This window comes from Macrotis lagotis, chromosome 1 (assembly GCF_037893015.1).
Source record: "Macrotis lagotis isolate mMagLag1 chromosome 1, bilby.v1.9.chrom.fasta, whole genome shotgun sequence".
NCBI lineage: Eukaryota > Metazoa > Chordata > Mammalia > Peramelemorphia > Peramelidae > Macrotis > Macrotis lagotis.
In genome coordinates this window covers 726,767,515-726,795,439 of record NC_133658.1, presented here as the reverse complement: position 1 = coordinate 726,795,439, position 27,925 = coordinate 726,767,515, and the positions used below count along the sequence as shown (strand labels likewise).

General features: G+C 35.3%; 1 protein-coding gene across 7 annotated transcripts in view; it reads left to right on the top strand.

Moving 5' to 3' along the window:
* The window catches only part of FRY (FRY microtubule binding protein), a 568,375-nt gene that overhangs the window by 119,363 nt on the left and 421,087 nt on the right, over positions 1-27,925 (top strand). For 4 of the 7 annotated variants that reach the window (XM_074216094.1, XM_074216087.1, XM_074216086.1 and 1 more), the window contains one exon: positions 26,343-26,515. Coding sequence is in view for 6 of the 7 variants with exons in the window: in XM_074216087.1 (XP_074072188.1) it covers positions 26,343-26,515 (173 nt within the window). In the remaining variant the exon portion in view is untranslated. Of the gene's footprint in view, positions 1-24,263; positions 26,516-27,925 lie in introns of those variants that run through there. The other 3 variants (XM_074216093.1, XM_074216088.1, XM_074216084.1) reach the window with 1 other exon arrangement.

Sequence of the window (27,925 nt, the reverse complement as noted above, 5' to 3'; positions counted from 1 at the left end):
ATGTTTCTCTTTTTTTTTTCTCACTAAACACCAAGGAAGAAAAAGAGCAAACTATTTCCTTTTGGTTGGTTCTTGTCCTTCATTATTGAAGAAGCCCAAAATTACATCACTATGTTTGAGACAAATTATAGTGTGCCCTACTGTGGCTGATCAGACCAATAAGAGCTTGAAATGCTCTACCACAGGTTGGGTACAAATAGTCCACGTGAACACCTTATGGATATCATAGTTCCTTTGAGTTGCTTCAATTTTACCTTCCTCAGAGAATGCTGCACCCTCACTGATGAGGGCAAACCATGGTAGGTGGTCTTATGCCAGTGTCTCCCATGCGGTACAATCAGTTCTAAAGTTCTTCACTGAGACCTTTAGGGTGTCTCAGTATTGCTTCTCCTGACCCCCTTGTGAGCACCTGCCCTCTGTGAGTTCTCCATAAAAACAGGTTTTTTGGCAAGCATACATCTGGCATCTAGCATGCTCAGCTCATCTTAGTTGCATTCTCTGTAGTAATGTTGAAATCTAGTCAGTATAGCACAAGAAAGGACCTCAGTGTCTGGTATCTTCTACTAGGTGATCTTCAGAATCTTCCCAAGACAATTTAAATGGAAGTGATTCATTTTCCTGACATGGTGCTGGTAGACTGTCCAGGTTTCACAGGCATATAGAAATGAAGTCAACCAATGGTTCTGTAGACTTCAGTTTGATAGATAGTCAATACCTAATACCAGCCTAATACCTCTTCTCTCCCACACTTTCTTTGGAGTCTCCCAAATACTGAGCTAGCTCTGGGAATGTGAGTGTCAACCTCATTGTTTATGTGTATGTCCCTGGAAAAGACACTGCCAAGATAAGTGAACTTGTACAGTACTCAAAACTTATCCATTTGCTGTAATAGATGGTTTCACGTATGGATGGTGTGGTACTGGCTGATGGAGCACCTATGTTTTCTTGGTGTTAATTGTTAGACCAAAATTAGTACAAGCAGCAGAGAATCGATCCATACTTTGTTGCATCTCAGCTTCAGAGACTATATTGAGTGCATAATCATCTGCAAATTGAAAATCATGCACCAAACTCCCTCCACTTTGGTCTTGGCTTGTAGCCTTTTCAGGTTAAAGAATTTGCCATCAGTGCAATAACTGATCTTGAGGTCATGTTCATCTTCAGCAAAGGGGTTTGACATCATGGCTGAAAACATCATGCTAAAAACTGTGGGAGAAAGGACATGTCCTTGTTTTACTCCATTGGTGACTGGAAAATCTCAAGAGCATTATTCACTATCCAGAACCCCGGGCATGCATACCATCATGAAATTGATGTACAATACTGATACAATACTAGACAACTAAATTTTGACATAATTTACCATAAATCCTCTGGACTGATGGTATCAATGACCTTGGTCAGATCTACAAATGTTCTATAAAAATCTCTGTTCTGTTTCTGGCATTTTTTTCTGAACGTGTTGGGCAGGAAAAACCATATTGACTGAAAGTAATCAATTTCCAGGTGAACAATCAGCCTTTTGAGAAGGATTATGGGAAGAATCTTACCAGTGATGACTAAAAGAGAAATGTCCCTGTGATTGTCACAGGACAATCTATTCTCTTTACCTTTATAGACATGGATGATGGAGGCATCCTTGAATCCTTGGGAAAATTTCAGGCAGTTTTTTTTGTTTTGTTTTGTTTTTTAGGTTTTTGCAAGGCAAATGGAGTTAAGTGGCTTGCCCAAGGCCACACAGCTAGGTAATTATGTCTGAGACCAGATTTAAACTCAGGTACTCCTGACTCCAAGGCAGGTGCTTTATCCACTGCCACCTAGCCACCCCTCAGGTAGTTTTTGAATGAGCAATGGACCCCCTACCTTGTAGATCTCAGCTGGAATAGAATCAACACCAGGTGTTTTGCTACTTGAAAGGAGTTTAATGACATTCAAAACCTCTTCTTCAGTTGGAACTTCAGCTAGGGACTGATTGACTTCAACTTGAGGTAAATGATCAGTGGTTTTTGCATTGATTGATGATGGTCTGTTTAGGACAATATGGAAGTGTTCAGCCCATCTCCCTATCATTAATCAATGTGAATCCATCAGCACTGAGCAGAGATACACCATATGTCTTTGGCGCATAAATAGCCTTTAGGGCATCATGGTTTTTGGTTTGCTACTGTTTGTATGAAATTGAATTTCATCTGCCTTCTTACAGAGCTAAGAGTCCAGCATCTCTCTAACCTTCACTTGGACTTTACTTTTGATGGAGATAAATGCTGCCCTCTTAGAAATGGATGAACTATCCTGCTGGTTTGCCCTGTGAAGTAGAGTCTGTTCAAGGAAGATTAGTTCCTTGGAGTGAGGGCTGCTGAGTCCTCTTCAGGGCTGCTTTTCACCTTTGATATCCACCTGAGCTACCTAACTCTCATCTGTGGCTCCAAGAAGCTGTAGCATGCACAGTACCACATCAAACCGTTTTGGCAGGCAGGCTAAACCAGGTTGAGGATTACCAAGATCTCAAATATATCGGTGAGTAGTGGCGGGGGGGGGGGGTGCCTACCCCAAGCCTATGAAGTCTTCCACTGGTGGAATGGGCAGAGAACAATTTGTTCCAGAGGCCATGAACCTAGCTGAAGTAGGTAGTGTGGACTGCTCAAAGCTTGATTAGACATCGAGATGCCCAGGCCATCCATTACATCTATCTAGCTATCTTTATTTATTTGTTTGTTTGTTTATTCACTCATTCATTCATTTATTTTTTCATTCATTCATTCATTAAGTAATTGATTAATTAATTAATTAGTTTTTAGTTTTTGCAAGGCAATGGGGGTTAAGTGGCTTGCCCAAGGCTACACAGCTAGGTAATTATTAAGTGTCTGAGGCCAGATTTAAACTCAGGTACTTCTGACCCCAGGGCTGGTGCTCTGTCCACTGCGCCACCTAGCTGCCCCCATCCACTGCATCTAAAGCCATCACCAATTGTCTTGATTCTGTCTTGCTGTGCAGGATCATGATGATTTTGGAAGAGAGAGTAAGGTGGGTGATTTCATGCAGTTCTACCTCACTTAAATTCAATTTATACATGAAACAAAAGACAACTCTCATAACCATTCCTCAAAGTCCTGTGGAGACAGACAAGTGATGAAACAACAGGTGTGGATTCACTGGGAGCTGCAGTCACAACCCTGCACAAAGGCAGCCTAGGGCCATAGGGTTTCTCCACTGAGAGCAGCAATGGGATTCTGCAGCCACCTGGGTGACTGAGCATCCCTTTTAAGGATCACACTGCTCACCTCCTGATACTAGAAGGGGGGGCTAGAAAAGGTACCCTAAAAATTGTCTGCTTAACCTAACCCTGACATAGTTACCATGGCAGGGGGGAGTCCCATAGTGTGGTCAAGATACAAAAAAAATCCACAGAAACTTCAAAGAAAATCCCTTCACCATCAGTGCATAGAACGTGTACACACTCATAGACAACACAAGATCCAATAGATCTGAAAGATAAATAGTTCTTGTTGTGAGAGAACTCAGCAAGTATCATATTCAAATAGTAGCCCCAAGTGAAACAAGGCTGGCAAATGAAGGCCAGCTTACTGAAGTTGGAGCTGGATACACATTTTTCTGGAGTGGTCACAGTGAAAGGGAACACTGTGAAGCTGGAGTAGGTTTTAGAGTCAAAAATAATCTAGTCAACATTCTTGAAAGCCCACCACAAGGAGTGAATGACAGGTTCATGACAATGAGATTACCACTTCCAGGAAACTGTCATGCCACCATCATAAATTCTTGTGATGAATAAAGATGAACACTGATGAAGTTAAGGAAAAATTTTATAAAGACTTGGAGACTGTTATCATCAATGTAACAAAAGAGGACAAGCTAATAATTCTGGGTGACTTTAGTACTAGAATAGGCTCAGATTACCAGACATGGCAGGGAGTCCTTGGGATGAATGGAGTTGGAAATAGCAACGGCAATGGTCACCTTCTGCTGAAGACTTGTGCATCTTTTCATCACAATCACTGTCTTCCATTTACCTAAATGCAAAAAAAAACAAAAAAAACCCTTCTGAAAGTACCCTCATAGCAAACACCGGCATCAATTAAACTATGTGATTGTAAAGAGAAGAGACAGATAAGATGGCAGAATGAAAAGGCAACGTGTGGAGCAGGGTGCTGTACTGATCACAGACTCATCTTCTCTAAGTTATATATTCATATTCAACCAAAGCAGCAGTCCCAAGGCAAAATGAATACCAGAAGAATTAATGTCAAGAGATTAGAGTATCTCTCTGAGTGGGAACAGTTTGTTGCTAACTTGGAAGGAAAAATGAGCCAATGCAGTTGGCAACAGTGTAGCAGAAAAGGGGTGGGCAGCTTTCAGAGATCTGGTGTACAACACTGCATTTGCTCATCTGGGCCAGAACTTTCACAAATGTCAAGGTTGCTTTGATGAAAATGAAGGGAAAATTCAGAAGCTGCAAAATGAAAATTGAGAACTCCACAGAGTTTACCAGCAGAGATTTCCTTTGACTTAAGAGATGAACCAATTCCTTTGCTTTAACCCAAAATGGATGATTCATGTTTAAAAGATAATATGTACACAAAATCTATGAAGCAGGTATTTATCTTTTAGAAGCACCTCATGTATGTAGTCTAATCTTTGGAGAGGCAGAATGCAGACTAGAAGCTGATTTCTTTTTTTTTTTTAAGTTTTTGCAAGGCAATGAGGTTAAGTGGCTTGCTCAAGGCCACACAACTAGGTAATTATTAAGTGTCTGAGGCTGGATTTGAACTCAGGTACTCCTGACTCCAGGGCCAGTGCTCTATCCACTGTGTCACCTAGCCACCCCCCCCCCCATAGAATCTGATTTCTTAATGATTACAGAAAATGGAGACATTTCCTGAGCTTGGAACAGGGTAGAGTTGTTAATGCTTCTGCTTAGGGTTGTAGATAACAGGTACTCAGGCTTTATCTTCAATTTCATATTCAAAATAGCATATAATTTTGAGGTAAAACAGACTTTGGAAATCATCCAACTCCCTTATTTTTAAAGATGAGAAAACTGACCCAGAAACTTGGTCAGGCTTACACAATTAGTAAGCATCAGAGGCAGTGTATGAACCCTCAGGACTCTGATTTTAAATTCAGTATTCTTTTCCCCTGACTTCTCAATCTACTCAATCTGAAAGATATCAGCTTTGAAACCTTCACTTCAGTGATGTCAAAGAGAAGGAATAGATGCTGGGGGATTGACCTAGGTGATAACTGTCATAACTCCTCCAGGATCCCCCACCCACTCCTGCCACCTACCTCATCTCTCAGGAATAATAGACCCTGATGTTCTCTCAAACAAATTTGGTGACAAAAGACAGAGTAGGAACAGCCTTAATTTGTATCAGTAAGATTCTGAGGCAAAAAAAAAAGGTTTTAAACTCAATCCCTCAAAGGAACTGGGGCTGGTACTCCTACCCCCCAACCACTTAGATATTAGCTCTACTTCTGTTTGATGGCTTCCCACAAGGTAAGAAGACTGTCTTATTATCAGCAACTTGTTTGCTTCCTTTATATAAATCCTCTTGGCCATTAAGATCATTCAGAGAAATTTGAATTTGGCTAAAGGAACTAGAACAGGCATCTTAACTGGGAGTCTACAAACTTAAAAAAATATATGTATTTTTTGTCCTACTTCATTTGATATTCATACTTCAGTATACCTGGATTCCTTTGTAATCCTGTGTAATTTATTTTATGCATTTAAAATATTGTTCTGAGAAGGAAGGGATCTATAGACTCCTCCGCACTGTCAAAGTGGTTCATGACAAAAATTAAGAACTTCTAAACTAAAGGAAAGGTATCTTTCTGATTTCATGTTTTAATTGTATCTCTAAGATATCACTTTTAGCTGAATCAGAAGATGGCAGGCTAGCTTATGTCAAGTTTGGATTCAATATTTGGGTTATATTTACAGCTAGGAGAAATGCACTGTTTAAACCAGTACCTTTGAGTACTTTACTTTTTATAGAATATGAATGAGTAATGGAAACAGCCTAAAGACTTAAGATTTTGAATTTTAGGACCCAAATTACAGAATAAAAATTTTAGCATCCCTTCAGTAAGATTGTCTCTGAGGCAGCTAACATTAAAATTATAATTTAATGAAGAAGGAAAAGTGTTAGTTTTTTTTTTAAATTCTATACAAAGTCAAGATGTAATTTGGCTTTCTTGCTTCTGAATTTAATTCTTGGAAAGGAAAACAAAGAAAACAATGACTTTTCTTCAGCCCATGAGAAGAGAAGTACTGGAAAGACATTTCAATGTCATACATAGCTCAGTGGTTTCTCTGGTTATTTATTTTACTTATTTTAATTTTTTAAAATTTAAAAAAAATATTTATTTATTTTTAGCCATTTGTACATGTATGCTTTTAAATTACAAAATTTCCTTCCCTCCTACCTTCCCACCCCCAGTCAGGTTAGCATAGTACATACATATTTTGATAAACATGTTTTCAGGTAAGTAATATTTGGTAAGAGGAATTAGGATTAAGGGAAAGGGATACATAAGAGGCAATTTTTATAAACTGTTCATCAGATTCTGAAGGATGGATTTTTTGTGAGTTTCGTTTTGTTTTGTTTTTCTTCCTCTGGATGTGTATAATATAGTCCATAACCAGTCTAATACAGTTGTTCTAGCTCAATAGACTGCTGAGAGGAGCAGCTTCCATCAAGGTTATTTATCTCGCTATGTTGTTGATGTGTACATTGTTCTCTTGGTTCTGCTCCCTTCACTCAGCATCAGATCACATAAGTCATTCCATGCTTCTCTAGAGTCCAACCAGTTATGGTTTCATACATAACAATAGTATTCAAGTACCACAATTGCTTTAGCCATTCCCCAATTGATGGACATCCCCTCAATTTCCATTGTTTTGCCACTACAAAAAGAGCTGCTATGAATATTTTGGAACATGTTAGACTTTTCTCTTTTTCTATAACTTTTTCTGGATATAGACCTAGAATTGGAATTGCTGGGTCAAAGAGTATGAACAGTTTTATTGCTCTTTGGGCACAGTTTCATATTGCTCTCCAGAAAGGCTGTATCCATTCACAACTCCACCAGCAATGCATGAATGTCCCAAATCCTCCCACAACCTCTCTAATATTGATCATTTTCTCTTTTTCTAATCTAGGCCAATCTGAGAGGTGTGAGATGATACCTCAATATTGTTTTAACTTACATTTCTCTAATCAATAATGATTTGGAGCATTTTTCCCTTATATGAATATATATATATATATATATATATATATATATATATATATAGCTTTACTTTCTTCATTTGAAAACTGTCTGTTCATATCCTTTGACCATTTATCATTTGGGGAATAGCTTGTAACCTTATAAATTTGATGCAATTCTCTATATATTTTAGAAATTAGACCTTTATCAGAACTCCTATTTGTGAAGACTGTTTCCCAGGTTTCTGCTTTCCTTCTAATTTTGGCGGCATTGATTTTTATTAGTGCACAAACCTTTTAATTCAATATAGCCAAAATCATTCATTTTGGAGTTTATAATGTGCTCTAATTCTTGTTTGGTCATAAATTTATTCCCTTTCAATAAATATGATAGAATATTTCTTGGTCTATTAATTTATCTATGGAATCATACTTTATGTCTAAATCCTGTACCCATTTTGACTTTATTTTCCTATAGGGTGTGAGATGTGGCTCTTTGCCTATTTTTTACCATGCTATTTTCCAGTTTTTCAAACAATTGCCAGATAGTGAGTTCTTATCCAAGAAGTTGATGTCTTTGGGTTTGTCAAATAGTAGATTGCTGTAGTCATTTACTACAAGTTCTTTAGAACCTATCCTAATACACTGATCCATCACTCTCTCTTTTTTTTATTTGTTTTTTTAGGTTTTTGCAAGGCAAATGGGGTTAAGTGGCTTGCCCAAGGCCACACAGCTAGGTAATTATTAAGTGTCTGAGACCAGATTTGAACCCAGGTACTCCTGACTCCAATGTCGGTGCTTTATTCGCTATGCCACCTAGCTGCCCCCATCACTCTATCTCTTAACCAAATACCAGGAAGTTTTGATGACTGTCACTTTATAGTAAAGTTTTAGATCTGGTAGAGCCAGGCCACCTTCCTTTACATTTTTTTTCATCAGTTCCCTTGCTATTCTTTCCCTTTTGTTGCTCCAGATGAATTTTGTTACTACTTTTTCTAGTTCAGTAAAGTAGTTATTTGGTAGTTTGATTGGTAAGGCACTTACCAATTTAATTTGGGTAGAATTGTCATTCTTATTATATTAGCTTTACCTAACCACGAGCATTTGACATTTTTCCAATTGTTTAGATCTGACTTTATTTGGGTGGGAAATGCTTTATGATTTTGTTCATATAGTTTCTGGGTTTGTCTTTGGAGATAGATTCCCAAGTATTTAATATTGTCTATAGTTATTTTAAATGGAATTTCTCTTGCTATCTCTTGCTCTTGGGCTTTGTTGTTCATATATAGAAATGCTGATGATTTATCTGGGTTTATTTTACATCCTGCTATTTTGCTGAATTTATTAATTGTTTCAAGGAGATTTTAGATGATTTTCTGGAGTTTTCTAGGTATACCATCATCTGCAAAGATGATCGCCAATTCTTATTCTTTCAATTTCTTTTCCTTCTCTTACTGCTACTGTTAGCATTTCTAATACTATATTGAATAGTAAAGGTGATAAAGGGCACCCTTGTTTCATCCTGATTTTATTGGAAATGCTCTGAGTTTAATCCAATTGTATATAATATTTCTTGATGGTTTTAGATAGATACTATTTATTATTTTAAGGAAAACTCCATTTATTCCCAAACTTTCTAGTGTTTTTAATAGGAATGGATGTTGTATTTTATCAAAGGCTTTTTCAGCATCTATTGAGATAATCATATGATTTCTGTTGGATTTGCTATTGATATATATAAAATTATGTTGAGTATTTTCCTTATGTTGGACCACCCCTGCCTACCTGGTAGAAATCCTACCTGATCATGTTGTGTTATCCTAGTAATAACTTGTGTAGTCTCATTGCTAAAATTTTATTTAAGATTTTTGTTATCAATATTTATTAGGGAGATTAGTCTATAATATTCCTTTGCTTTGGTTCTTCCTGGTTTAGTTTTCAGAACCATGTTAGTGTCATAAAAGGAGTTTGGTGGAACTCCTTCCTCTCCTATTTTTAAAAATAGTTTATGTAGAACAGAAATTAATTGTTCCTGGAATGTTTGGTAGAATTCACTTGTAAATCCATCTGGACCTGGAGACTTTTTCTTAGGGAGTGTATTGATATTTCCTTTCATTTCTTTTTCTGAAATGGGGTTATTTAGGTAATTTATTTCCTCTTCTGTTAATCTGAGCAGTTTGTATTTTTGTAAATATTCATCCATTTCACTCAGGTTATCCAATTTATTGGCAGACAGTTCAGCAAAGCAGCTCTGAATTATCTCTTTAATTTCCTCCTAATTGGTGATTAGCTCACCATTTTTATTTTTGATACTGGTAATTTGGCTTTATTCTTTTTTTTAAAAGTTTTTTTGCAAGGCAAAAGTGGCTTGCCCAAGTGTCTGGGGCCAGAATTGAACTCAGGTACTCCTGACTCCAGGGCCAGTGCTCTATCCACTATGCCACCTAACTGCCCCTTCTTTCTTTCTTTTTTTTTTTTAAAAAAAGGTTTGTCTATTTTATTGGCTTTTTTATAAAACCAACTAAGCTGTATTTATGAGATCCATGATTTTCTTGCTTTCAATTTTAATCTCTCCCTTTATTTTCAGAATTTCTAATTTGATATTTAATTGGGGATCTTTGATTTGTTCTTTTTCTAGCTTTTTTAGTTGCATACCCAATTCATTGATCTCCTCTTTCTCTATTTTATTCATAAAGGCATTTAGAAATATAAGGCTTCCCCCTCAAAACTTCCTTAGCTGCATCCCATAAATTTTGGTATGATGTCTCATTATTATCATTTTTCTTGAATATAAATAATTTCTATTATTTGCTGTTTGATGTCCCCCCTCCCATTTTTTAAGATAAAGTTATTTAATTTCCAATTAGATCTTTTCCATGGGCCTCTAGTACATGTAATTTTTATTGCATCATGGTCTGAGAAGTGTATATTTATTATTTCTGCCTTTCTGCATTTGATTTTAAGGTTTTTGTGCCCTAGTACATGGTCAGTTTTGGTGTAAGTCCCATGTACTGCTAAGAAAAAGGTATATTCTTTTCTATCTCCATTTAATTTTCTCCAGAGGTCTATCATATCTAAGTTTTCTAACATTCCATTCACCTTCTTAACTTCCTTCTTGTCTATTTTGTTGTTAGATCTGTCTAGTTCTGAGAGAGGGAGATTGAGGTCTCCCATTATTAAAGTTCTGCTGTCTATGTCTTCTTGCAATTCATTCAACTTTTCCTCTAGGAATTTGGATGCTATACCACATTCACACACACACACATATAAACATGCATCCATGTTTAGTAATAATATAGCTTTATTACAAATGGTGCCTTTTAAGAAGATGTAGTGCTATTACAAAATATATTATGCCTCAATCTTTTACCTTTACCTTGTGTTTATCTCTATGCTTCAAATGTATTTCTTATAAACAACATATTGTAGGATTCTGGTTTTTAATCCATTTTGCTATCTGCTTCTGTTTTATGGGACAGTTCATCCCATTCACATTTATTGGTAAGATTACTAATTCTATATTTCCCTCCATACCATCTTTTCTTTATTTATGTTTTTCTCTTTCCTTTTCTCTTATTCCTCCCTTCCAAAATTTTACTACCTTCCCCTTTGATTTTTCTTTTAAAAATTTAACTTTCAGGGGCAGCTAAGTGGTTCAGTGGATAGAGCACCAGCACTGGAGTCAGGAGGACCTTGGTTTGGATTCTGCCTCAGACACTTAAGAATTACACAGTTGTGTGACCTTGGGGAAAGTCACTTAACCCCATTGCCTTAAATAAATTATAAAAATAGATTTAAAATTTTAACTTTATTTTTAGTTATATTTTTGCCTTCCCTTTTATCATTCCCTTCTTCCTTTAACTTTCCCTTTCCCAGCCCTCTCCCCAAGATTAGTATAGATTTTTAAACCCAAGTGGGAATGTATCTTATTTCCTCTCTATTCTATTGAATAGAATTTACCCTGCAGTCATATTCTCCCTTCTTTCCCCTCTATAATTATAAATCTTTTTGCCTCTTCCCTTGGTGTTATTTATCCCTCTAATACTATTAATCAGTTATCATCAATCACAGTTTTATTATCTCATTGCTTGATAAGCTCATATTGATATCAAGGTATCTTCACAGATTGTTTGCTTGATTGCTTGATAAGTAGCATTGATTCAAATTGTATCAAATTATAATGATATTAAATTTTACTTTACCCCCTTTTCAAGTAACTTTCAAGTACATACAATTCTCAAAGCCACATCATTTCTTGAAATATTTATGTCCCCCCCCAGTCCTATTTTCTCTCACACATTACCCCCCCCATTCCCCTTCCCCACCCAGATCAAGGTATTTAACCCCTTGTTAAGTGAAACAAGGCCTATTTTCTTTCATACTTTACCTCCTCCTTTCCCCACCCAGGGGAATTCTACCTCTCATTTTACCCCCCCCCCAAAGGTACTTAATCCCTTGTTTAGTGAAGCACTATTTAAATCAAACCCTAATCTAATTAACTGCAAGAATCTTAAATATTTTGGGGTGGCTAGGTGGCACAGTGGATAAAGCACAGGTCCAGGAGTCAGGAGTACCTGGGTTCAAATCTGGTCTCAGACACTTAATAATTACCTAGCTGTGTGGCCTTGGGCAAGCCACTTAACCCCATTTGCCCTGAGAAAACCTAAAAAAAAAGATAATATTGGAATTGGCCTTCCTACTTCATTATCTTTCCTCCCACATTCCAACATCTACTCAGTTGCCAAAGTGAATTCAGCTAAACTAAGTGGAACATGAAATCTCCAAACCCCACATGACAAAACACTGATGATTTCCAAGAATCTTAAATATCTCTTAGTATTGGGAGGCTCTGGAGGTCTCACCTGAGATGTAAGTTACAGAAACACTGGCTCAGGTCCTCCCAGTTTATGATGCTTAAAGGTCTCTAAGTACTGAGAGGCTCTGGAGGTCTCACCTGAGAACTTTAAAAATGATTATGAATTAGAAACAGTGACTCAGTACCTTGCAAGTTTATGATGCCCTCATTAGACAAGGTGCTAAACACAGTAGGATTAAATGATAATGAGACACTTAAATTTAAAGTTAACACTCCTGCTTTTCTTCAAGGCCTTTTGTCTTGAACATCTTAGACCTCTTCAGTGGAGAGATAAAATCCAATTATACCCCTATCCTTTAGGTTCATTCTCTTCAATTATATTTTACCCTTTGATTATCCTAAGAGAAGTAAAGTTATAAAGAATTAGAAGTGTTGGTGGCAGCTAGGTGATGCAGCGGATAGAGCACCAGCACTGGAGTCAGGAAGAACTGGCTTCAGATCTGGCCTCAGACACTTACTTAATAATTGCCTAGCAGTATAACCTTTGGCAAGTCACTCTTAACACTCTTAACCTTAATCCTCCCTGTTGGTTTGCTATCTATCTCTCCTATTGTTAAGCTGTGGGGACCTGGATTGCATTGTGGCTAAAAGCCTCCTGCTGACTTTCCTGTTCTCCCTCCTATTGGATTTTACTTCCCCTTTTCCCCCCTCAAAGAGACAGACCTTCACTGAAGATCCTCCATGAGGTCTACAGTTGAACACTTCTTTGAATCTTCTCTTTTTCCTTGGTGAGATTTGTAGTATGAATTTCAGAGTAGAGGCTTCATTTATCTTTGGTAGGGAAAAGCTCCAGGAACATCTTAGCTTCATGCCACCATCTTGGCTTTGCCCTGAAAGATGAGGATTTTAAAAAAAAAGATCCTAGAAATAAAGGAAAGGTTGTGGATATAGAAAATTAGTGACATTGGACAAATGAAGAAAAAAGCAAGAAGAAGCTGTCAGTGACTAGGAACTGGAAAGATTAGAGAATGGGAGAAAGAACATTGTCTATGGAGTCAAGGATCTAGGCTTTTATCTCAACTACTTAATAACCTTCCAAGTTTAATTTTTAAAAATTCTATATTTTTTGATATTTTATGGAATATGTTTTGTTATAGCAAAGTACTTGAAAAATATATATTCATATTATGTGAGTACTATGTGTTAATCAGTCTTTTTCATAGAATCTAAAATTTGAAGGTACCATCAAAGTAATCTAATCCCATCTAAACCATTAACCCTGTGACATTCTTTTTTAAACATTTTATTTATTTATTTAAGGCAATGGGGTTAAGTAACTTACCCAGGGTCACACAGCTAGATAATTATTAAGAGGCGGAGGCCAGATTTGAACTCAGGTCTTCCTGACTCCAGGGCTGTACTCTATCCACTTAGCTACCAAGCTACTCCATTTCTGTGACATTCTTAACAACCTGTTTTTGTGTCATAGAATGCCCTGCCTGCCAAGGCCATTTTGCACAGTTTTAATTGTTAAAAGTTTTTCCTATAGCCAAAACCTGTCTCTCCAGAACTTCCTATTACTCAAATAATCAGCTTTTAAGCATTTGCTATGTGCCAGCAGTGTGTGTGTGTGTGTGTGTGTGTGTGTGTGTGTGTGTGTGTGTGTGTGTGATAGGTCCTTCCCTCTAGGACCAAGCAGAATGTTAGCCTTTTCCTTTACAAATATTTTCAGATAAGTATACTAAATAGTTTCCTATAGACTGGAACTGCAATTGCATGGAACAAGGAGAACCCAATGAATAAAATGTCACATTTCAGGCATACTGAATTCAATTTGTAATAAGGTTATGCATTTGACCTACAACTCTTTGATTGGGAGAAAATGTTAACTGCCATTGTTTTTCTGAAAATAAATGAATAGCCTATTACACATTTTTAAAATAACATAGTTATATTTTTTCTAGATTGTAAAGGTCTTATGGATATTTTTTCCTGCTTTTTATGTTCAGAAAGGTCAGACAATTTGGCTGAAGCAAGCTATTTGAATCAGAACTGGAAGGGCCCTCCAGAGTTCTTCTGGTCCTTTGCTGCACCAACACCATCCAGATCAGTGGTTGATCATCCTTATTCTAAAATTCTAGAAGGTCAATAGTTTTCACAACCTTCCTTGATAGTTTATCTAACTCCTCCTGTCAGTGCCCATAGCAAATCTCTAAGACTATAAATTGCAGAGCAATAACTAATTTACATTAGAAGAAATAGTCAACTCCCTGGGAGTTCTCTACATCCATGAAAACACAGATCTAGACTCTCCCCCCCGCCCCAAAAAAGAAAAACAGCAAAACTAAATTATCTTATAAGAAGAAAGTCAGGAATAAGCTAATTCTAAATTTAATGGTAAGAATAACACACACATTATTGTATTTTTAAAGGATATTAGGAACAAGAAATAGATCCAGGTATATGCTACTTGATATGGATGGGATAATAACTATGACAGGGCAGAACAACTCAGATTATAGTTTCTTTCCAAGGACTATTTTTGGTTCAGGAAAGATTGGACAAACATGGTTAACAAGAAGTTGAAACCAAAAATAAATGAAGAGAGCCTCTAGCTTCCATCAATGGGTTCCATTTACCAAATGGGGATGATCTAATTGCAAAGCAGGGTATTAGAAGATTGGGTAGCTATTGTTGAAGAGATCCTGTCAGTAATCATTGAAAGAATGGAAAAATGAGACTGCAGAAGGGCAAATGTCACCCTGGTTTTCAGAAAAGGAATCCATAGGCCAATGAATTTGACTTCAGAAATTCCTGGCAAAACTTCTAGAGCCTATTATTAAAGGAATGTTGTATGAGTCTTTAGCAAGTAATTCAATAATTACTAAAATCTACCATGTTTTCATCAGGAATAAGTCCATGCACACCAATATATTCGAGCTGTAAATTGGCCCTGACATTCTATAAAGCAGTTTGTGATTTTTTTTTAAAAAAGATGACTAAAATGTCCATACCTTTGACCCAGACATCCCATTGTGAGCTGTTGAAGATGCAAAAAAAAAGATGTCAGTCTCTTCCCTCAGAGAACTTGCCTCCTACTTTGATGAGTGTCCAGAGCAAGGAGAGGTACTTTCACTTAAAATTATGCCTTGAGTATGACTTCATTTCTGGGACACAATTTTGGGAATGATATTGGCAGATTGGAATGCATTCAGAAAAGAGTGATTTATAAAGAGTGAACTGGAAGTCTCATGCCATATAGGGACTACTTGAAGGAGTTCAGTAAGTTTATTCTGGAGAAAAGGAAAAGTTAGAGGAGCAAGTGAAGGGAAGGCAATATAAGCTATATATGCAATATATCTGGTATATAGGCAATATATGGCAATATATTTGAAGAGATATTATGTGAAAGGATAATTAGACCTATTCTTGACCACTGAGCACAGAATCTGGGGAAAAAATAAGTAGAAGTTGCAAGGAGACAGAATCTAGCTTGATAGAAAAAAATGTCATAAGGATTGTTGTTCAGTTGTTTCAAATGTATCTTAATCTTTGTGACCCCATTTTGGGGGCTTTCTTGGCAAAGATATTGGGGTTATTTGCCATTTTCACCTCCAATCCATTTTACAGATGAGGAAACTGAGGCAAACGGCTAAGTGCTTTTCCTAGAGTCACACATCTGGCAAATATCTAAAGTCAAATTTGACCTCAAGATGGCCTTTCTGACTCCAGGCCCTGGCCTCTGCCCATCTTAAGTTAGGACCTTCTAAGAGTCAAATGGACAGTCTAGAGTGAGGAAAGGTTGGGTTCATCCTCACTGAGAGTCTTCAAGTAGAGACTGGATGACTCCACACCTTGAACATGTTGTAGAGGGGATTCTTGAACCAAGTGACTTCTGAAGTCCTTTCCATCTCTGAGATTTTATCTCATGAGGAAGTAGCATGACAATATTCTTTGTTAACAGTCTATAACAGTCTGATGGAAAGGAGAGAGTTGGATAATAAGAACATATAAATACTTACCTGCCTCTCTCCCAGGGGAGACAGTGCTTTGGTTTAAAATGGCTGATATGGGGGGTTTTTTTAGTAGATATAATATACCTGAGATGGGAAAAGAGAGTTCATCAAGCCTCCATGACTCAATGGAATTCTCTTTTTAGAACCTCCAACTCTCTTTGCTCTAAATCTATACTCACTAAGCAACCTTCTGATTATGTTGTATTTTTTTTCCACCCATGTCCTTAGTCACCCAGAGGGAGTGCTCTGTTCAGACAACTCATTCCAGTTCTTGTGCCAGATGCATCTTCCACTGTCAATTAATATATTATTTATTCAGAGTCCTGTGAAGTTTATTAGTATGAATCAGTTTCCTAGAGCCTGTTTATTCCTAGATGAATTGTAAGAACAAATTTCAGAGTCTTCAGACCAGACCATAGAATGGAGGTGACATCACCCAGGTTCAGATAACACAAGATACTCAAACTGAAGCAGCCTGTTGGTCCCTCTTTAGCTGTAGCCCTCATTTAACCCAAGGGAAAAAAATATAGAATATTGCAGCATATGTTCTTTTCAAATAAAATTAGACCTATTTTTTCCATTTGTTCTGATTCTTCTTTAAAAATGACTACTATAGAAATATGTTTAACATGATTGTGCATGTATATGCTATATCTGATTACTTGCTCTCTTGAGGGAGGGGGAAAGAGGAGAAAAAATTTGGAACTCAAAAATCTTACAAAAAAAACACTAGCATAAACTACTTCACTGGCATACAGTCCACCTGGACTCCTAGTCAAATTTCTTAGAAACATATATACTATTGATTTTCTCATTTTTTTAGATAGAAAAACCAAGACTGTGAATGATGAAGGAATTTGCTCCAGATTATCCAAGGAGTTGATAACAATTAAATGTTATACAAGACTTCTAATTTCCAACTTTGCATTATATAAACTATATCTGAATGGTAAAAGTATAAATTCACCTATCACTAAGATGTTTAGCATTATAGATTCCAAGCATACTGATTATCGTTTTTACTTTTACTTTGTTCACATCCAGCATCTTTCATTTAAGAAATTCAGTCATTAATTAGTCTATTCCACACAAACTCTAGGTAAAGGAAATAAAGGCTATAGACCAGGAAACCAAGATACATTTGTTTTCTGATGGACAGGAATTTCATTTAGCCAAAACCTATGTGAAGGAACATGTAGACAAAATGAGAACTTATATATATATTATCCAGCAAATACTTTTTTATGAAATATTTTGGAATATATTTTACAAAATTCATTATTATTTCTAGTTTTTAAAATTGCAAATAGATTTGGGAAATCAGATCATTTTGTGTAGTCAGGCTGTAATACTTTCAAAATGATAAAATTTTTGGTTTAAACACAAGTCAATTGCATTAGGAGAAGATGAAGAAGAAATAACATAATGGTATTTTATTTTTTAAAAATCTTGGAAAATAAAAAAGGCAAAAAAATTCAAAAAGGGATGCTGGACAATTTTGTTATTCCCTTGTTAAATTTTAACTAAAAAAATTATAGAGGTATTTTAATACAGTTCTCTTATTCTTTTCCTATTGAAATATTTATATTTGTTAATGATTAAATTCATAATTTTTACCTTTTAAAAGTTGTTTTAAAGACCCAAGAAATTCACTTTACTACAACTCAATAATATAATGCAAAAAAAATACAGTCTTGGATGATTTCAAAAGATGTATGATATTCAGATCAAGAAAAAATAGTCCCACTGCATTCTCCAGTTATTATATTATTGTCTTTCCCTGAAAATGAACCCTAGCATGATTTTTTTAGGATGCTTATAATATAATCCCTACCCCAAAAATAAGCCCCAGTTAATATCACAAGCCAAATGAACACAATTAGTATGTCTATTGCAAAACACAACAGACATGTGGAATTAGAAAATAATATTAATATATAGTGAACTATAAATTATATTATTGACATTGATACTTAAAATAAATGATAATATAAATGATAATTAAGTATTTATAAATACACAAGCTGGAATTTTTGGATGAATAGTAAATGCCTAGGTAAACAGATGAACTTGAAACTTATTCCCAAATGACCAATCTGAGTACAGACATAACGCACAAATAACATGCACACTTAATAACAAATGAATGGAAAGAAAACCCCACCACTAATCATCACTAAGACAAGAAAGATAAGATTGAATGTGTTTCAGACTTTCATATTCTTGAAACTGAAAAAACCTGGAATTCACAAGCAGTTATAAGGAAGTGAGTCAATTTAATGTCATTTATTTTGCAAAGTGGTCTGCCAGTCTGTGATTCAACAAGGGTTCACCATGCTAAAGACATGAAGAACTTCCTTGTAGAGAGAAAAAGAGCAACTAATGGTCAGACATCCCCTGAAAATAAGCTCTATTGTGTCTTTTGTGGCAAATGATTACTATAAGACCCACTCTTATTTTGGGGGAAATATGGGATGTCTGGAATATTTGGGAGGGAGGAATCTCAGAAATAGATTTAGAGCCAGAAAGAAGCTAAGAAGTCACCTAGTCCAACATCCTTTTCCTTCTTCCCCTGCCTTTTTTTTAAATCAGGAAAAGGAGTTTCAGATGGGGACTCATGATCATCCATGTTACAGACTAATGATTTACCCGAGGTCACATAAGTATTATATGATGGAACTGGGATTTGAACTCAGAGTCTCTGCAAATTCAAAGTTCTTTCCATGGTACCTTGTCAGTTTTGAGAACCAGGTTTTAATTAGGGACATGGGTAGACTTGGATATATCCAAAACAATAAAAACAGTATGGTTAGGAAGATATATCAGATAAGGTCAAAAAAACTTGGAATGTTTTGCCTGAAGAAAAGAAGACATATTTGAACTTCATTATTAACAAATATTCAAAAGAATGTCATGCAAGAGAAATTAGACTATGTAATTTCAGAGGTAGAAACTGGAGACAGAGGGAGAAAGTTATAGAGAGGCAGATGTCAGTTCAGTAGAAGAGAAAGCTAATAGGATTGACCAACAACTGGACAAAAAAGAGGCTGAGAAACTGCTATTTATGGTTTTTGGGTAACAGAGAAAGGGGAAATCCAAGGGAAATCCCAGAGTAAATACTGAAAAGAAGTTCAGAAAGAGGTACTCATTAAATGAACATTTGATATAGTTCAGTCAGAGGGAGATCTTAGAGCCAGCATGACTAACTCAGACAGCCCTAATATATTCTTGGATGATCATTTCTAGGAAAGTACTTCTGTTTACAGTTGTAAAAAGCCTCTCAGATTTCAGCTTGCTGGCAAGAAGCAAAATAATTTTTAAACCATTGTCTGAGAGCTGCCCAAATTCATAGAGAAATCTTGACTGAATGATGTTTATTTATTTTATTTTTTCCTATGAAGTATTGCAAATCTTGAAGGGATACACATAGTTAACATCAAAGTTTCCATGAGCAGTTTGTAAAGTGAAGAGAGAACAGAAGGTTTGAAAGGGAGAATGCTGAAAGATGGGAAAAAAGTACGCAGAGACAAAAATTATTAAACCAGCCTTCTTTAAAACACTATATATATATATATATATATATATATATATATATATATATATATATATATATATATACTTTTTGAGAGAGAGGAAACGGAAGGTTCTCAAACAAAAATGGTCAAGTAAAATTACAAAATTACAATTTGTTTAATTCCAATTTGTATCCCAAGGAACCATTCAAATGACAGTGGGGTAGGTTTTCCCAATATTGAAATATGATTTGGTTTTAACATATCTATTTTGATGAAATAGCATCCGCCGTGTCAAAAGAATATGTACCTGTGTACCATTTAGAAATGGAGGTTTATTCAATTTCATGCCTCTCCATAAAAGAGCAATCTGCATCCTTAGCTTTTGAACAAAAATTTCCACATTGTGCTATTTATGCAATCTGGCAGAGTCAAATTGATTTCCTGATTTCAAATGGAATAATATATGTGTTTTAATGTTATCTATTGTTTTGACATCATAATAATTTCTGACAATATCTTGCTGCCCTACTTCATAAGAAAAAATAAACATCATTCAGTCAACCTTGTAAAGAAAGAAAAACAATTCAACAAAAACACTCAATATAGTGACTTCATCTGCCAATGTACATGACATGAACATCTGCCAACATACGTGAATACACACACACACACACACACACACACACACTACACACCCCTTGTAAAGGATATGACTAATCCAGACTGTGCTGTAATTTTTCTTCCAAGGTTTAAGTGGAAGAAAGTCTTATCTATATAGAACCCTCCTAAGCAAAGAATATTTGGGAGTGGCAAGATTCCTATGTTGCCTCCATTCTAATTATAAAATTGTAATTTATGTGGTTATTAGAGTTCCAATTTTGTAAATCAGAGGATTTTATTGTTTTGTGTTTGTGTGTGTGTATGTATGTGTGTGTGTGTGTGTGTGTGTATGTACTTAAATATAGCTATATTTCTGCCTTAGTAGTCCCCCACCTTTCAGGTGTGGTTCATTAACAGTAGTTCAGGGCACCAGTTTTTCAGATGTTGGGTTTCCCTTAGTGATTTATTTCATTTACGTTATTGGGTCAATGTGGCCATTTTTTTGTTTTATTCATTTACTCTGCATCCATTCATATAGCTCACTCCATACCTCCCTCAAATTCTTATATTTGTCTTTCTTTACTCCACAGTAAATTCCATTACATTCCCAGAGCATCATTTTGAGTATGTTTTTTGATGTTATTCATCAATGAGCACCCACTTTGTTTCCACAAAATGTACTGATATGAAGATTTTGAAATACTTTGGACCTCTCTTTCTGTCTTTGACCTCATGTCCAGTAGTGTGATCACTCCCATTATATATTAATATTGTTCAGTTAGAGAGTTATTTAGAAAATCAAATTCATGAGCATCTCAGTCTCTGGACTTAGCCATATTCTTCTTTTGACTCATAACAGTGAAATCCCAATTTTTGGTAGTCACAGGAAAAGTGAATGTTTCAGGAAGAAAGAATTAGTTTAACTTTATGAGGCATGAAGATTTTCATTTAAATTGAATCAGGCTAAATTTATCAGTGCCATAATTAAAATTATCACTTAAATATATATATATATATATGAAAATTCATATACATACTTTTAAGAATGTGTGTATTTATTTTAGAGGTACTTTACCCTCCCTTTTTCATATTTAGGGAAAGCATAAATTTAAAGGAAATTGTTCCTACTGGACAGTATTCCTTTTAGAGTATATACATCTAGACTGTTTCTTCAAACAAACAAAAAAAACCAAGTTAAATGGAAGACTGTCTTATCAGTCTAGAGTTCTCCTAAACAGAATATGTTTGGGAGCATTCAAATGACCATAAGCTGCTTCCTAATTCTGATTATAAAATTTTAATTTATTTGATTAATTTTGTGTATCTGAGGGTTAAGTTTATTTTTAAGTGTTAACTAAAATTTAAATTCATAGAAAGTAAATATCTGTATTTGAAATATATTTTAACATTGTCAAACAAAATCATTAGAATATTTAAATGACAAAACCCTGAATTTTATTCCTCCTCTGTTCATTTTTTCATTCCAGGGACCATTAAAATCTCCCTGTCAAAAGTCATTCTCCAATAGATAGGGGAAGTCAAAGGATAAGAACAAATAGTTCTTAAGGAACAATAGAAAGATATTAACAACCCACATAAAAGAATACCAGATCATTTGTGATAAGAGGGATGAAAATCAAAATAATTCTGAATCAATGATGCTTGTACTTTGTTTTCAAAGAAGATTGTGACATTAGGGAGGTGATGCCATGGTAATAAGCATCCTTATCCAGAGCCATCTGGAGCCAGTGGTCAGATAAGAATCAGAACAACTGGAGATGGCCCTCGATGCAAGGCAGTCAGGGTAAAATGACTTGCCCAAGGTCACACAGGCAGTAAGAATCTGAGGTCCCATTTGAACTCAGGCCCTCCTGAATCCAAGGTCAGTGCCTCCTGTGCCTGATATATAGGTGCCATCTACCTTATATACAGGAAATTAGCAATAAAGACAAATAATGGAAATAGCCAATGCTAGAGGGTGATAGAAAGACTCATTGTTGAGGCAGCTAGGTGGTGCAATGAATAGTACACCAGCCCTGGAGTCAGGAAGACCTAAGTTCAAATCCAACATTAGACACTTAATACCTAGCTGTGTGACCTTGAACAAGTCATTTAACCCCATTGCCTTGCAAAAAACAAAAAACAAAAAAGACTCATTGTTGATGAAACTATGAATTGGTCTACTCATTTTAAAAAGCAATTTAGTATCATACCAAGAATTATACCCCAAGTAGATGAGTGAGAAAAATAAAGGTTTCATCCATACCAAAATATTTATAGAAGCACTTTTTATAGTAGTGAAGAACTGGAAACAAGGTGGATGTCCATCTAATGGTGAATGACCAAATTATGGTATGTGAATGTAATGTGAAATGAGAAACATCAAAATTGATGAATACAGAGAAGCATGGAAAGGCTTAGATCAACTGAAAAAGTAAGCCAAACTTGGAAAACAATGCATATAAATACTTCAACTGTGTAAATGGAGAGAACAACAACAAAACAAACAAAACTGAATGCTGTGTGAATGCCGTGAAATAATAAAGATCATTCTTTCACCAAAGAAGAAACATCTGAAGTACCTCTCCTTTTTTTTGGCAGAGGCTAAAGACTGTAGATATGGAATCCTGCTTATAATTTCAGACTTTTTCAATGCATTGGTTAGTTTTCTTGAACTATTTTGTTTTTATTTTACTCTTTATTATAAAGGATGTTTCTGTGGGAGGGAGAGGAGGAAGCAAGGAATGTGAGAAAGAATATTAAGAAATATAGGTGATTTAAAAACAAAATTTTTCAATTAAAATATCAATTGAAATTTATTTTTTAATCTCATGATCAGTTACATTATATAGGCCAACAGTATATAGATAATGCTGAGTATGGAAATGCAAGTGAACAAGATAGTTCCTACCCTCAAGTAGCTTACGTTCTAATGAGTGAAGACAACATGAGAATTGAATCTGGAAAGGATGTTAGAAAAGATAGAAGGGCAAAGAAATTTTTGAGAAGATAGACTACATATTGAACTGAGCTTGATCTCTAATGTTTTTTAGTGCTGAATATTGAATAGAATTAAAAAACTTGACCATTCTATGTAGATATTGTACATATGTAATATGTGAATTATATATGAATTATTCTGCCTCTTAGTTCTTTTAGGATACCTAGCAAAATTATAACTATATATTATGTTTTATGAGGTAAGGCAGTGTTTGTTAATAATAGCTTTCACATTATCTCATTTAGCCCACAATATTTATTAAGAGTTGGAAGGTAGTAGGTATTATTTTCTCTAGTTCATAGGTAAAGAAACTGAAGCACAAACAAATTAAGTGACTTCAAAGTTCATTTAATTGCTCAGTTGCAAAATTTGGACCCAAACCCAGGTAAGCTGATTTGTTGTTCAATGCTTCCATTAAACACAGTGACCCACTTGAAATGGTTTAGATTTGAAACTTAAAATGCTGGGGCGGGGGGACTAAAACAAAGCATCACTATTCCTTTAATTCAATCATTTCTTGAATATTTGAAGAGAAAGTCACAAAAACTTAGTTTAACTTTTATCTGTTGTACATTGGCATCTTACTCTCTCAGGATATATTAGAATGTGCCATTTTGGGGAAGAAGGTAGACAGTATTATATTTTTATTTTATATTGGAAAATCATTCTCAAAGTTTTGTCTCCTTAAAGGTATTCATTTTTAATCCATTACATAATTACAATATGGAGATCCAGCATGACTATATACATATACATATAAATATAAATATAAATATATATAATATATATATATATATATATATATATATATATATATATATATATATAAATATAAAGAATTGACCTTTAGTTTGAAAAACCTGGCTTTAAGTTCTGATATAAGCAGAGATTAGCACTGATGGAAGAAATTGCCCCATGCCAATGAAATCATAGGTCCATTTAATATATATATGTATAATAAATATATTGTGATGTTATATATTCTATACAATAAATACATTTATATTTATTCATACATAAGAAAATATATGTTATCAGATCATATTTTTTTAAATACTAATATAAAATCAATTTCTGTTCAATAAGAGGAAGTATGGTGAGCAGAGTTAGAGGACCCAGGTTTGAATCCTGATACCATTTTAGTCATCCCTCTTGTATCTGTACTTTCATTATACATCTGGGGTAGCAGTAACTTGTGTGCCTTCTGGTAAATCATGTCACCTCTCTAAGCTTCAGTTTCTTCATCTGTAAAATTACAGAACTGTACTAGATGAACTTTAAGGCCTCTCCTAGATCTAAATCTGTGAACTGTATGCTTTAAAAAAGTAGTTTCTTCCAGGATTCTCATTAATTTGAAGTGTATGTCTGTTTGGTAGAGAATCTATGAGTCCCCCTCCATCCAAGGGGGAAAGAATATCCAGAGCCTCCAGTTTAACAGTACTGGCATAAGAATTAATAATGATATTGGCTAATATATTATATTATTAATTTATATAATTGGAGTTTAGGGAGTTCTGAAAATGCAGGAAACATGTGGTAAATAGGATTCAATTCAAAAACTTTGCAGTTCAAACATTCATTTCTTTAGAACAAATAAAAAAAGAAATTTCCACTTACTATGGGCTTGATTAGGTAAAGAGGCACAACTTGTGAATTTTAACAGAGCAAAACCTACTTAGCATCCAGGAAACCTAAGTAACCCAGCAGTAGGTTCAGCAACTCAATGATTTTGAATGACCCCTTGAATTTCTATTTTAAAAGGGTAGTCATTCTGATTATACACATTTTTTAGCAGACTGGAACTCATTTTAATTGGGTGTAATCTCAAATCTATTTTGTATTTATGACTTTGTCATTAAAAATTTGCCAAGAGAATGATATTGAAAATAAAAAGGGAATTTGTTTTTCCTTAGGGAAGAAGCAATAACTGCCATTTGTTATTAGTCATGAGTCAATATTTTGTATAACCTGACTTTTTACTGTCTCCAACTACCCATGCCAGGCAATAGGAAGAGAAGAGGCAGGGCTAAAGTCTGACACACAGTGCTAATTGACATGAAATGTGTGTTGACTGATCTAGCCTTAGGGATCCCTAGGAAAGATGGACAAGGATAGGAATGTGTACAGTCAGTCTAGCAAAATTGTAAGGAAGAGCTCTGTGTTTGTAGGTAGAAGAGGAGTGGGGAAAATGAGCCAGATAAAATATGTAAAAGAGGAAGGGAAGGAGCATTAGCACAAATAGGAAAGTATACAGAGTAAATGTCCCCTTTTCCTGAGGCAATTGACCCACTGACTCCCAAAATTAGAAATGTGGAGGAACCCCACCCCACCTAGGACAGTAAAATTTTAGAACAAAGAAGCTGTCATCATTTCTAGAATTAACACTTGTTTCCTGGATTACTGACCTGAATGCCAGATGCTTTTCAAAGCAGCTCCCTTCCTTGTAAAGCAAATTTAGGAAGAAGGAAGAAGTATAATATTTGCTGGAGTCTCTCCAAACTTAACAGATGCAGACAATAAGGTTATTTGCAGATAATTATAATTCTGTTTAGGTCTTCGCCCATCTTGTTTTGCCAGGCTTCTTATTTATTATCAGTTAGATAAGACATTTATTACGAACAGAAGTTTGTTCTGAACCTTCACACAGATCATGAAGTATGTGTGTGTATTTTGAAATGACAAAGATATTAGAACTTCGACAATGAGCATTGTTCAGATGAGGTTGATTAAGGAAATCATAGTTATAATTTTAAAAAGAGAGAGTTTCGACATGCATACTACAGAGACATTTCTTCTTAAATACCCAGCTCCTTGCAGCAGAGAATCTAAGAAGTTGCAGATCAGGACCCTGACATCATGGACTACTGGGACTTTCTACTTGTTCCAATTTCCGAGTTTTCTGAAAATTGTTGTCAGTCTAATGATTTTCATGCATCGCTCCTCCCCTGTGCTATTAACTGTTGGAAAGGAGGGGCTACTTAGTAATTCTACACCTGTCTAGCCCACGCCTATCAACTTGCTAAACTTACCAAACAAGTGTTTGGTAAAGCATGAGAACGTCAGAGCTTGGGATGGCTGCGACTTCTATTCACTTCTCAAACTCCAGCTGCTGAGGGCTTATCCATGTACGATGGCAGTTGATGATAGTAATTTATATTCCAGGACGAAGAACAAATTAAACGCATCTCAGAATGATCATAAATCTTCAAGAAGGAGTAGCCTGCCGCCGGAGTTGCTCATAGGGAATGACATTCGCGGAAGACTTCAAAGAAACATTAAGAATTTGGACCCTGTGCACCTGAGGCGTCCTAAGAAAAGGCCTTCTATATTCCCAAGTAAGATAAATTCTGTTTTTCTTAACAAGTGATTGGTAGTTTTTAAAAAATCGCCTTTATTTCATTAGTTATGCTTTTAATTCAAAATTGGCTCCAGGCACGATTGAGCTTTGTAGTTGTAAAGCAAAAGCAGCATGTTTCAATTTAAAAATCTAACAAATTTGCATTTGAAAGAATACATGTTAGTGTTTGGGGTTTTTTCCCTTGCATTTTCTTTTATTTGCAAATGAATAGGTGAAGAATCGTGGTTTCGATCTGTGGTTCTAATATTTAAAAAATAAATCCATTTAAACACAGAACTTAATGTACCCTAGATCTAGTTCCAAATAGCCAGGCATCAGTCACTGGATTGTTTTTCTCCCATTTCTGAAAAACCCAGTTTGCTTCTCACTAGGACTTACTTGCTTCACTTTCCTAATAGATTGACTTGTTAAATGAAGCTGATGTTTAAGTGCAGCCAGAAATTAACACCATTAAATACTCAAATGCATGCTTTGAATTCCTGTCCTGCATTGGAGCCTGAAAATATTTGTAGTAATGTTCAGTTGAACAATTTGGATGGTGAAATTTAGTAATGTACAGGACAATGTTGAATTTTTAGTTCTGCTCACAGGCCAAATTGGCATTTACTTCAAAGATACATGTATATACATGATTTATAAGTAGTATACATAAGACAGATTCTTAAAACAAGAAGATACTTGGTGATGCAAACTGTGACTTAATAAGATAATTGATCTTTGAATTGGATGATTTTAACTATAGAGAGAATTTAAAGTCATTCTTTATGTAGAGATTGTAAAAAAAGACAACAACAAAAAAAAACAAAGGTGACTTTCTGAGTGGTCTTTTTGCTTAGATCCAGCTAATAGGGCTCTCTGATAATATAAAACTAATAAAAAGTAAAGGAAAAAATCAAGGAAGTTTTCACTAATAATAATACTTAACTTTCTAAAATCAGATGCTATTTAGGCTTCTTTGGGGAAGTCATATAGAAGTGGAACAGGGGCTTAAGATCACACTCCAAAAAATAGCCTTATTAAAGAATTTCTGTTCCAGAAAATTTGTTCTTAGGTTTGAGATGAGTCTCAGGTGCAAAACTCTTCTGCAAAGAGCAAGTACTTTGAAATGGATACCAGGGAAATGTCTCCAAGTATTTTCTTTTCTGAGTTATTTTCATTTAAACTTGCAAAGAAATCTAGGCACTTCCTTCTTTTTCTCCGTTGTTTTCAACTTGTTTACTAAGAAGTTTTCTCTGTTTAATTAGTGCTTCTATCAGATTGTTTTTGAATAAAACAACTTTTCTTGTGGAAATTCCTCTTGCATCTATCCTTAGCAACTTCTCACCAAAGTTATTTTCCCCTAGCCTTTTCTTCCTTCTGTTTTCCTTTACCAGGTGCATATATCTTA